General features: G+C 46.6%; 1 protein-coding gene across 1 annotated transcript in view; it reads left to right on the top strand.

Moving 5' to 3' along the window:
- Positions 1-12,772, top strand: part of TULP4 (TUB like protein 4) — a 231,071-nt gene that overhangs the window by 211,056 nt on the left and 7,243 nt on the right. Inside the window, exons 10-13 of the mRNA XM_029223964.1 lie at positions 2,897-3,041; positions 5,656-5,800; positions 7,844-7,937; positions 10,964-11,107. Coding sequence (XP_029079797.1) covers positions 2,897-3,041; positions 5,656-5,800; positions 7,844-7,937; positions 10,964-11,107 — 528 coding nt within the window. The remainder of the gene's footprint in view (positions 1-2,896; positions 3,042-5,655; positions 5,801-7,843; positions 7,938-10,963; positions 11,108-12,772) is intronic.

Consider the following 12,772-nt stretch of genomic DNA (forward strand, 5'->3'; position numbering starts at 1 on the left):
CTCTCTCTCTCTCTCTCTCTCTCTCTCTCTCTCTCTCTCTCTCTCTCCCTCTCTCCACACACACACACACGCACGCACTGAGGAAAGTCCTTGTGAAGACACGGTGCAGAGGGGACCATCGGCAAGAAAGGAAGAGAGCTCTCACCAGAACCTGACCTCGCAGGCACCTTTATCTTGGACTTCCAGCCTCCCAAACTGAGAAAATAAACTTCTGTTGTTTAAGCCCATGTCCGGTGTTTTTGCCACAAGCCTCTTGCCATAGACACCTTTGCTGTGAAAAATAAAATAACTGATTGACACTTTGGTTTGACAGTTTGGTTTCGGCTGGTTGAAATGCACTAGCATTTCTCCCAGTTAGCGACGTTACTGATGGCTTTATTGGGCTAACAGATGACGATGATTTGCCCTGAGAGTTGGTTTCCTATTTTGAAACACACTACGTTGGAGGAGAAGGAAGCCGAGGGCCTCAAAGGTGCAGAGCTGAACCCATGTTTCTCGTAGAACTTTGGAACATCTATCAGCGGACGTGGAACCGTATGCCAAGAACACGAACAACAGTGTAGGGGCATATCCAGCGCAACACAAAGCTCAGCCACAAATACGCAGCCTAGTATTTGGAAACCAGTATCTCTCTCTCTTTTTTTGGCCACACCATGCAGCATGTGGGATCTTAGTTCCCCTACCAAGGATCGAACCTGTGCCCCCTGCAGTGGAATGGCAGATTCTGGACCGCCAGGGAAGTCCCAACGTATCTCTGTTAATGAAGGAAGAAATTTGGCAAGAAAAAAAAAGTGCAGTGTCAAATGAGGAGACAAATAAGCAAAAAAAAAATAACTTATGAACAAAAGACTTGGAAGACAAGTGCTTAGGTACAACCTACAAAATCAGTTATTTGCACAGTGTTGCCATGAATCAATACACATCTTAAATGCATTCACATATTTTGCATTTCACAATAAAGTCCTTATAATTTTGTTACTCACTTCTCATGTTTTATTATGTCCTTTCTAATGTTCCCGTTTCATTTTTCATTATTATGGCAACATTACACACTAGGGAGACAGCTAATAAAGTAGTTACGAATGTTTGTGCCCCCATCCAAAAAAGGATTCAGGTGTTGAAATTCTGACGTCCAGTGAGATGGTATTAGGAGATGGGGCCTTGGGGAGGTGATTGGGTCATGAGGGCAGAGGCTTTATAATAATGAGATTAGTGCCTTATAAAAGAGCCTGCAGGAGGATCCCTGGCCCCTTCTGCCACGTGAGGACACGGTGAGAGGTCAGCAGTCTACGGTCCCAAAGAGGGCATGACCAGAACCCGGCCATGTTGTTACCCTGACCTTGGACTTCCAGCCTCTAAAACTGCAAGACAGTAATTTCTGTTGTTTATAAGGCACACAGTATGTGGTATTTTGTTACAGCAGCCCAAGCAGACTAAGACTTCAGTGAAGGAAACGAGCAGACGGTTTGGTATATCGCAGTGGTTAACAAGTGTAGGTCAGCGTTGAGTTGTGTTACTGAACTTCCTCAGGTCTGTGGACTGGCTCTGTGCTCATGAACACACGAAAGTGTTCTGTGAGGTCACATGCTTGTGTGAATCATGGCCAAACGTCCTTTGATCCAGGAGTAATTTGCGACTCATTATAAATGAAGTAGTAGGAAGCACTGCTCGGGGCGCGGTGGAGCTCAGGTGCACAGCACTCTGGCTCGCTGGGCGCCCGAGCTGTGCCTCCTGATTCAGGCAGCAGGTTCAGGGGGTGAGGTGGTGACGGGCTGGGCGTCAGCAGCCTCCCTGCCGAGTCGTTCTGCTTTGCCTCCTGTGGCCTCCGAGAGGCCCCTGTTCACAGATGTCACCTCCACATGCTCAGAAACTTGGCGCCGAGTTTGGGTTAACAGACTCATCCTTTCCAGTATAAACAGCCCTTTTGAACGATCTGATCACTCACGTTCTATAAATTAGTTCACGTGCCTTTTTCTATTACCTGGCAAGGCTCTCGGAGCCTGGAGGGATGAGGCTTTGTCAGCAAAGTGATTCTGAAGCACGGGGTACTTCCAGTGAGGGCAGAGCTGGGTTTCGGGGGGTTTTGGGGGGTGAGGGGGTGAGGAAGGCAGCAAAGGAGAAGGGATTTGGGGAGGATGTTGAACGTGAACTTCATCTGCTCTGCGGTTTGGTGACAGCCTGCTCTGTGCACATCACCTTCTGCCTGATGGCCAGCTGGCCCCCGTACAGGCACCTCAGCGGCGCCCACAGCTACCGCCGAATGTTCTACTGCGTGGGTCTCATTCCAGCCATTGCTCGAAGCAAGCCAGCAGCTCCTGCAGGTGGAAAAGCCAAGGCCCACCGGCAACCTTGTGGCACTTCCAAGACCACCTGGCATCCAGACGTAAACTTCTGGGAGTCCCTGAAACAGACCTGACATGGGCCTTAGTCCAGAGCAGGCCTGGAACCAACTGGGGTCTTCCTAGGTCCCAGGCCAGCAGCAAACGCCCTCAGGGGAGTCACTGAGTCAGCAAGCCCCTTGCTTGGCGTGGGTTCTGGGGCCGCCGCAAGCCTGTGTGGCCCCAGATGGCTGCCTGGTGTGTCATGAGGTGCAACAGCACAGCTGTTTTGGCTCCAGCCTTCCGCACAGTAAACAGGGCCAGACTGTTTTGTACATTCCAGCGGCATTAAAATTCATGCCCATTTTGATAGCAGTAGAAGTGCCTACTTTTGCTTAGGAAATGTAAGAGCATAAAAAGGTAGATGGAAAACAATGTCCTGCTCCTTTCTGTTTCAACCTCTAGACTTAAACTGATGGCCTGTCAGAGTCAGTCTGTCCTCTGGTTTCTCGTAATGACCATTGTTAGGGTCTAATTGACGTTACTCCCCTAAATTTTGCTGGTTGGTGTCTTACCAGATGAAATCTATGGAAACGGCCTGATTTCCACGATGATTGACAGCTGCAACTGCTCAGACTCCAGTGACATTGAACTGAGTGATGACTGGGCTGCCAAGAAGTCTCCCAAAATCTCCCGAGCTAGCAAATCACCCAAACTCCCAAGGTAATTTCGGTCTTTAGGGGTGCGCTCCCTTTTTTTGTGTCTCCGAAGGTGTGTCTGTCGTGTCTGCAGTAGAATCCCACTGAAGCCAGCAGCTGAAGAGCACAGCCAGAGGGCGTCGTCGCCTTTCATCCGGAAGATCTGCCCGCAGCAATCACAGCTTCCTTCATCCTTTCCTTTGGGATGGAAAAAGACATCCAGTAGCAAGTCTGCTAAACCCACAGAACTTCCAGGGGTGGTTAGCACTGATGGTGGGTGGCATGGGGTGGCCATAGCCAGGGAGCTTGTTTTATCTTCCAGTTTGAGAAAAGTAAGAAAAATGTTTTTACGGTGTATGTAATGTGTTAAAGTGCAGAATTACATGCCTATAATTCTGTAATAGGGAAAAAATAGTGAACTAAAAACAATTAGATCCTAAAGTTTGTCCTAAGGAGTGGCAGAAAGCTGAGAGGAGGTGGAAGGGCCTACGGTGTTGTAGATAAGAAACCCCACGTGCCCCATCCTGGCTCCCTGACCTGGACACCACTTTCCTTATCTATGGAAGTTAAAGGGTGGACCAGATCTTCACTAAGATCCCTCTGTGATGCTGTGCAAAACCAAGGTATAATTCACATACAGATAGAGTCCTGCCTGATCTTAAACACATAAGCACGGTGTAGTTGATAAACCAGTGTATTCACCACCCAGTTGAAGATGAGATTTCCATCACCCTGGAGGGTTCCCTGGGCCCTTCCTGTTCGATACCTGCACCATTCTGACTTCTATTGCCGTAGGTTGGTTTTGCTTGTTCTTGAACTTCATATAGATGGCGTCAAACAATACATGCTCTTTTGTTTTCTTTTTAGGCTTTTTTGCTCAACATAATGATTTTGATTCATGCATGTCGTTGCGTATATCAACAGTTTCTCTTTTTTTGCTCTATGAAATTCCCTTGTTACGAATATACTATAATGTATTCCATTTACCAGTTGATGGATATTTGGTAGCTTCCAGTTTGGAGCTATTATGAATCAAAACCAGCTGTAGATGTTCTTATACAAGACCTTCTGGGGACATATGCACTTGTTCAGGAGGGGAGTTGCAGGGCCATGGGGTAGACGTGTGTTGAACTTTATGGGAAGCTGCCAAGCAGTATTCCTAGGTGCCTGTGCCATTTCAAATTCCCACCAGCAGTGTATGAGAGCTCTCACTGCTCCCATTCTTACCCGCAGTTGAAGGTCACTTAAAAGATTGTATGCATTCTGGTGGGTGGGAAGCGGTATTTGGTTGTATTGGGTTGGCCAAAAAATTCGTTTGGGTTTTTCCATATGAGCTTATGGGAAACCCGAACAAACTTTTTGGCCAACCCAATAGTTTAATCCTAGTTATCTCCAGTGATTAATGATGCTAAGCAAGTTTTCATATGTTTGTTGGCCATTTGGGTATCTTGTGTTTTCTAACCATGAGTCCTTTGGCAGATATATGGATTATCATATAATCTAATATGTGAATTTCTTCTTTTTTTTTGTCCTGTTGAGGAAATCTGTGTCTACCCTAAGGTCATGAAGACATTCTTCTGTTCTCTTTTGGATGCTCTGTAAAGTTTTAGCTTTCACATTTCGCTCTCAGATGAATTTTATACCGCAGATTGATTTTTGTGTAAATATGAGTTAGGGGTAAATGTTTGGGTTTTTTCCCGCGTAGATATCCATTTGCTCTAGCAACCTGATTGATTTCTTTTTTCATCTTTATTCTAAGCTTGTTAATTTGCAGATTAGATTATGAACTTTCCTACACTTCTGCAGTGTTTCCGCTTTTCCCAGTTACTTAAGCAGAGAGGCCATTTAACACATAAGTAGTCAAATCGTTCACATGTAAATGTCCATTTGAAGTTCCTGGGTGCAGCAGTCTCCAGAGCTGGTCCTCCTTCCTTCCGTCTTTCCCGGCGTTGAATCCCCTGCACACAGCAGCCAGGCTGGTTGTCCTCGCACGGAGATTTAACCAGCTCTGTCCCCCTCAGCCCTAGATATCTTATCAAGCTCTCAAGCAGTATATGTGAGGCTTCATGGTTTTCCTTCATAGAACGCCATCAACCTTACCATGTTCATTTTTATAATACTCTCTTCGGGGTAGATTGGCATTAAACACGTATGTTCCCCATGTCATAAGCATAGGAACTGAAGACAAACTTTAGATCTAATTTAAATATTGCAGGTGGTGAAATGCTAGATAAGTCTGTTGAATTCCAAACATTATGTATTAGGAATTGTGAAATCATTGTGGTCTTAAGGTGAGAAATAACTCTTCCCACCCACCATTTTCCCCGGGACTAATTTTGTAAATCCCCGGCAGAAGGCATTTCTAAACATACTCTTCGTCAATAGGAAGTAAAAGTTAATTCTCAGGGGTTCCTTACAAATGAATCGCTTCATTTAACCGCAGTATACTTTAAATATATGCTATTTGATATACGATTCTGTCCTTCTTTCCTCATGTTCGTAAGACAAAAGCAGGTGGGAGGGACTTGATTAAATTAAGGGCCCAGCCTCTGAGAGAGTGACACCACGGGGGGCTGCTAGAAAGTGAGGAGGGTCCGGGAGCGCCGGTGGGTGCCTGACCCGTGGCCTCGTCTCTGCAGGATCAACATTGAGGCTCGGAAGTCCCCCAAGCTGTCGCGTGCGGCTCAGGAGATATCCCGGTCTCCTCGCCTGCCCATGCGCAAGCCGTCCATCGGCTCGCCCAGCCTGACGCGGAGGGAGTTTCCCTTTGAAGACATCACTCAGGTAGTGTCTTGAGCCCCGCCACGCACCCCTCCTCGTGCGTGCATGACAGCGGCTGAGCCCTTGGGACCGTCTCCGTGCCTGGGACGGCAGTGCCCGACCCGGGCGCCCTGGAGGAGAGCCCTGGTTGCCCCCCTCGGTACCCCTGCCACCTCTTCATCCCGCTGGGCCTCCCTCCGACCTCGGGCATCCCTGCTGCTGCCACGAGAACCTTCTGCCAGGCAGCTTTGCTTGAGACATATCCTCATGTCCACCTCTGCTCCCTCAAACCGCTCCTGACCCCCCAGTGACTCCCAGTGTCTGCGGGAGCCCAGCCCCAGCTACGGCCCCGCAGTCTGGCCTGCCTGTCTCCCTCCTGGTCCCCCTCACCCCGGGGGCTGCAGCCTCGCTGTTGACTGGTCTCTTCCCACCTTTGTGCCTTTGTCCTGCCTGCATCTCCATCTCCGGGTCTTCGGGCCCATCCTCTCGTCTCCTCCCCCTTGTTTCTGCCTTCACGCTTCCAGATATAAGTTCACCTCCATGCCGAAGCCTTCCTTCCCTGACTCAGCCAGAGTAACCCCAAAGCATGTTGTTTATAGCTCCCTTATAACATTGCTCAGTGACTCTCTGTCTGCAAATAATTACAAGCCTGATCTCCTCCATTAGCTTATGAGCTCTCGGGTGCCTGTGTGTATGTGTGTGGGCGGGGGGGAGGTTTAAGTGTAATTGGCCTACAACACTATGTTAGTTCCAGGTGTACAATGTAGTGATTTGATACTTTTATACATTTCAAAATGGTCACTATGATAAATCTAGTTACTGTCTGTCACCATACAAAGTTATTATAATATTATTGACTGTAGTCTCCATGCTGTACATTTCATCCCTGTGATTTATTTATTTTTTAACTGGAATTGTAGCTCTTAATCTCCCTCACCTGTTTCACTCATCCCCCCCCACCCTCCCCTCTGGCAACCACCTGTTTGTTCTCCACGAGTCTGTTTCTGTTTTGTTGTATTTGTTCATTTGGTTTGTTTTTTACAGTCCACATATAAGTGAAATCATACAGTATTTGCCTTTGTCTGTCTTATTTCACTTAACATATACCCTCTAGGTCTATCCATGTTGTTAACAAATGGCAAGATTTCATTCTGTGTTATGGCTGAGTCATATTCCAGTGTGTGTGTGTGTGTGTGTGTGTGTGTGTGTGTGTGTGTACCACAGCTTCTTTATCCATTCATCTATTGATGGGTAATTAGGTTGCTTCCACGTCTTAATTATTTTAAATAATACTGCTATGAACTTTGGGGTGCACATATCTTTTCAAATTAGTGTCTTGGGAGTTTCACTTTCAGAACAAAACCCAGAAATAGAATTGCTGAATCATATGGTAGTTCTATTTTTAGGTTTTTGAGCAACCTTCATACTGTTTCCCACAGTGGCTGCACCAGTTTGCATTTCTACCAACAGTGTTGGAGGGTTCCCTTTTCCTGAGGAGCTAGATTTTATTCATCTTTGTTATTGCCCTTGCACATGCGTACACACACACCCTACACATATGTGTGGTTTGAGCACAGTGATAACTTCTTAAGTTTTTTGAAATTTAATTGAATGAAAAAACATAATTGGGTGGCCTCAGGACATAGTGGTATCAGTGCAACTGATGTTTCTGGGAGAAACATCAAGGCTAAGAATGGAGTCAGAGCTTGGTACCTTGTGTAATAGATCAGTGACCGGGGCAAAAGGAGGGGTGAAGAAGGATGTGCCCACGTCACTTCTGTGACCTTTCTAAGCTACCCACACACGGGCACACTGGGACACCATCCGCCCCTCACTCCCAGACCTGAGAATCACAGCCCATGAGCCACCACTTAAAAACAGGGCCTGGCATGCTGTAGTCGCCGTCTGGTATTGAAAACGGTGGAATGATACAGAGAATGAATATTTCTGTCAGTGCCCACCAGTGACTTTTTAAGCAAAAAGTGTTGGCATTCTTACTTCTTAAGTGATTGATAGAAAATATGGAAAGAGATTGTGGTTTTTCTTCTTTTTTTCCCCCCCCCACAGCACAACTATCTTGCTCAGGTCACGTCTAACATCTGGGGAACCAAATTTAAGATCGTGGGCTTGGCTGCTTTCCTGCCAACCAACCTCGGTGCAGGTAAGCACTGCATGCATCCCCGTGGGAACTCAGGCTGAGAAATCAATTTCGACCTCCAGTGGCCTCAAGTAAACCACTGGCTCTTACGACACCAAAAGGTTAGCATGTGCTTTACCTCCAGGTTAGCCACTGTGATGTTGTAAAAATTAGAATTATTGCTCGAATCGGGTTTTTTTTTGCCAGTGGTGCTTTGATTTTTTTCTATAAGCCCTGACTGATAAAAATGACAGAAATAACCAAAAGCTCTGATAGGTTTCTGGTTATTTTGATTTCTGGCCTTTTACCATGGGCAGATTTTGGTACCAGTGTCTTTAGGTTCTTGAGGCAAAAGAAACTTCTCAAGAAAGTCGAGAAGAGAGCACTGGAGGCTATTAGAACACGTGGGCCGACTGTTAGTACAGTTCTTAGTGGTAAATCTTTGTAGATTTCATTTCTAAGTACCAGATAAATATCCTGTCTGTTGGAAGCTTGAGACATCGGGGAAAATGGAACCAACGGAGGACAGAGCTGGGCGAGAACCCAGAGTGTGCGTCCTCCTCGGTACCCGACTTGAGTGAGTAGCACTAACGTGTCACTTTTACTCTGGGACAGTGAGGGAGGGAAATGACAGAGGTCCTTTTCCAAGTGGCTTCCTCCTGATGGCACAGCCCTGTATGGGCTGAGCGGCTGTGTTGTCCCCCACCTTGTGGGGTGGCCTGATCATTTGACATGCACACACCTCTCCAGAAGGCCGCCTTGGCCAGCCTGTGGCTGGTGGCCCCATCTTGAATGTGCTCTGTGTAACCTACTAAAAATGTTTTTTGTTTTTTGTTTTTAAATTCTGAATCTGCCTATTAGAGCTGTCTCAAACACAGATCCTTTAAAATAAATAATTCTTGCAAAGCAGACGTTAAAAGATATGTTGCTGTGTATGTATCTTCAGAGGCTTATTAAGTAGTGCTGCAGGTGGATTTTTCATTTTGAAGTTATTCAGCTTAAAGAAGAGGAGGAATAAAGGTAAAATATAAAACTGACTTAGGAAATAAGAGTAGACTATCCCTGTACATAATGCAAAGAAATCTCTTAGGGTATTTTCCACAACCTGGACACCCTCTGAAGACCACAAAAGCCTGTTCTTCAGTAATTCAGCAGTGTGCTGCTGGTGTACACGGGGTTCTTATACCACTGTGTGAGGGTTGTGACCATCCCCATGTCAGTAAGCTGAGAACTTAGCCATCTGCTGACTATAAACGTTGAAAAAAGGAATGAAAGAATTTACTTACTGGATCTTTTCATTCTGTCTGCCCTTATTTCTTGGACGTTGAGTAGATCCACGAGTGGGTCAACGAGACCTTAAGATGGGAGGGCCCGTAAGTGCCTTTGAGGCCCGTGCTGCTGCAGTGTGAGGAATCCGAGTGCCCGAGACCAAAGCCTTCTGTATGACTGTGGTGAAATCACTGTCCTAGTCATTGACCTTTTTAAAAAGAGGGTTTTAGCTAGTACCATATGTCAAGCGAAGAGAATTTTCCATTTGATTCTACTAGAGAGAAGAAATTAACTCTTGGAGTTTAGAAGGTATATTACATATGGGCACCCTATTAAATACTCTGGTAAGCTTACCAGTGTGGATGGAAAGCAAGAAGTCTGTATGGCCTGGCCTGTGGTTATTAAAAGAAAAAAAAAAGTGAGTGCTGTTGGTTACTTTATATTGGATAATTGGATAATAATTTGTTTCTTTCTATTAGAATGATCTGGCCTGTGAAATTTTCTATTTTTAATTTCTTACATTTCTTAATTTTAAAAATATGGAATAAATTCAAAAGATTTAAAGGAGTATAGTTAAGCTGTCTCGTCCTCACCCCCCAAGCCACCTAGGTTTTTCTCCCCCCCTCTGGAGGCAACTGATGTTATTTCTTAATCCCTCCTGAGATTTTTAATTTTATTTCTCTTTGTCAATCTGAATGACAAAGAATAGCACTTTAATGAATGCATTAATTCTTAAGCTATATGGCCATCCAGAGTTTTTAGGCCGAAATGCATATTCTCTTCTGTGGGCAAGGGAGATGAAAAAGACCTGTAAGGACTGCTGGGTTGGAAAAATCATCTTAGCCCACGCCAGTCCAAGCACACACCTTACAGAGGTGCTTCAGAAAGGGAAGTCTACTGCGTCCTGGGGCTGCTGGCCAGCCAGCCACCAGGCTGTTGGAGGTGAGAGCTGTGGAGATAGGGTGTGGCTTATCGTAACACAAAACTTAAAATAGTAATAATTAAAGCAACTCTACATACGTCACAGGAAAGAGTGTAAAGGGAAAGCTGACGGGGCAGCTTCATCCTGATTCTGATCTACCGTGAAACTTAAATTCAGATGCATTACTTTTTCCAGCTTATTTCGTCTTTAAATATTTGAGTTGCAATCTAGGCCTTCTCTTAAATGTCCCCATTAATCAAAGTAAACCTTAGCATTTAAAGAAGCATGTGGCAGTTCCCCGTAAGTGTCTATCCTGATCATGAAATTGAAATAGAAAGTCAGTAAGATAAGAATTCAGTCCTGAATAAAAGCGGCACTTCATTCCTACCTGAGTCACGTCACCCCTTCTGTCATAGTTGCCTTCAAACAGCTCCTTGATTGCCCGAGATTCCCCTGAGCTCGGCGCTCTGGTTATCACAACTATTTTCACTGAATTATCCTTCTGATTGCAAATGAGATTTTAAAATATATATATATTTATCATTCCCAGCTCATTCCAAAAAAGAGTGTAAGTTTTTAACATTTAAAATGTGTGGTTCTGTAGACAAACCACTGGCAGAGTGGCCGGGCTAGACGGAGAATTTGTTGTCACTGAATCTGCACTGTGTCCGGGGTGGCGGGTCGAGCGCCAGGGGGAGATGCGCAGCTGCCCTCAGGCTCTCAGCCCGCCCACACAGATCTGTCTCCTGAGGGCAGGGACACCGCAGCCCCATTCCTCTCCCCGTGAGGGACTCTGCTGGCACCCTGGCTGCCCTCTGCGTGTCTCTGTTGACCGTGCTTTCCTCCTCCTCCCCACCAGTAATCTATAAAACCAGCCTCCTGCATCTCCAGCCGCGGCAGATGACCATCTATCTCCCGGAGGTTCGGAAGATTTCCACGGACTTTGTTAATTTACCTGTCTTCAACCCAAATGTGTTCAGTGAAGATGAAGATGATTTACCAGGTGTGTCCACGCATGTCAGCTGGTTTGTCACGAGCCCACACCCTCTCTTAGTGGGTCGTGTTGGGGGACAGAGTGGTAGTAGTTGAGGATTACAGCACGTCAGCCTGTGCCTGCTGCCTCAGTAAGGTTGGAAGGCATGTGAGGTGTCACGGCAGAAAGGTCACATACTGTCACTCCTTTGGGGAGGAGGGGAGTTGCCAGAGTAAGGACGATGGAGGTGGAGGTGGCTGTGAGCGCTGCTGCCACCGCGTCTCACCCTCAGGGTGATCCTCCTAGTCACGTGCCTGCATAAAGAGAAGTTAACGGGACCAATCAGACATCAGAAACGAAACCCTGTCTCACGGACCCTAGGCCAGCCCTCGTCCTCTCTGTCCCTGCTTAGAGAATGACGTCACGCAGATGACCTGATGCCCACGCAGCCCAGTTTCTCAAACCTGCCCCGTCTCCCGGGCAGAAAACCTGTGCATTTCAACGTCTCTCTCTTACGTGCAGTGCAGGTCTCCATGCATAGAACAGAAGCCTGGTGTGAGTTAAAAGTAAAATCTGGTACAAGGTTTTAAAATCCCAGTTTACAGATTTTGAAATATCTATAGCATCTTAGGTTCATTTAAGTGCTTTCTAGTCAGGGGGTCCTATTTTGATTAACAGACTAGAATGAATTCTAATTAGTCTCCCAATTATTGTCTGTGACTATTCTCAAAAAAAGTCCACCTGCAAGAGTTTTATAAACACAGAGATTCCTCTACTTACAACCAAGCAAGGTTCTGAAAGTCTCTGGTTTCTGAGCCAGAGGAACCCTGCATGGGCCACTGACTTTTCCTGTACCTGGTCATTCTCAAACAGAAGGGCTCTAGTCTCGCCATGGGATGGGCTAGACACTGATCCCAGCTCAGGCTCTGAACGTGAGGGAGTTGTCTGCCTTCTCTCAGCCCAGGTTTTTACCTGTAAAATGACTGTGCTTTCTGACAGTAGCCGCCTTTGGTCCTCTGACGGTTTACCTCTCCTCATGGGTGGAGCAGATGTTCTGGACTCACGCGGCCCTGATGGGCAAGGTCTTGCAACCGTGTTAGCCTGCGGTTTGGTGAGGCTGCGCACCCTTGAGCGTGTAGCCTGTGCCCTGCTAGTTCACAGCCTTGGATCTGGGAGTATCTTTTACACTTTCTCCTTATCGCCTTCCGTTCTCCCAGAACGTGGCTGATAGAGCGCTAACGCTCAGCTGTTGTTGTAATCATCTATGGTTCCCTGTGGAGGAGGGAACGTTTGGTCTCAGAGTTTAAACTCAGACTCTCGTCTCGTTCAGTGGGGAAGACACCTGTCGTCAGTATTCTGTACCAAGGAGAGAACATCTGGAAGAGGAAGCTGAACAGGAATAGTAGAAAACTTGGGACAGGGCCCAGATTGGTGCAGCCAGGAGATAGTTACCTCTCACAAGAGGACCCCCCGGAAGGGGAGAGTCTGTTACAGGCGCTGAGGGTGGGCTTAGCTTTTCATGAACCAGCTGGTTTCGTTCTGAAGTTCTGGTGAAAGGTCAGCCAGCCTCTGCAATTAGCCTGTTAAATTCTATTTCCTGCTCGGATACTGGTTGCCACACAGCACTTAGAGGCCCACATGAGCCAGCTTGCCGTGCTCGGTGAGCACTTCAGACAGGGCAGTTCAGACAGTGGC

The sequence above is a fragment of the Monodon monoceros genome, unplaced genomic scaffold (genome assembly GCF_005190385.1).
Source record: "Monodon monoceros isolate NGI ecotype Baffin Bay Population unplaced genomic scaffold, NGI_Narwhal_1 Super_Scaffold_15, whole genome shotgun sequence".
Lineage (NCBI taxonomy): Eukaryota > Metazoa > Chordata > Mammalia > Artiodactyla > Monodontidae > Monodon > Monodon monoceros.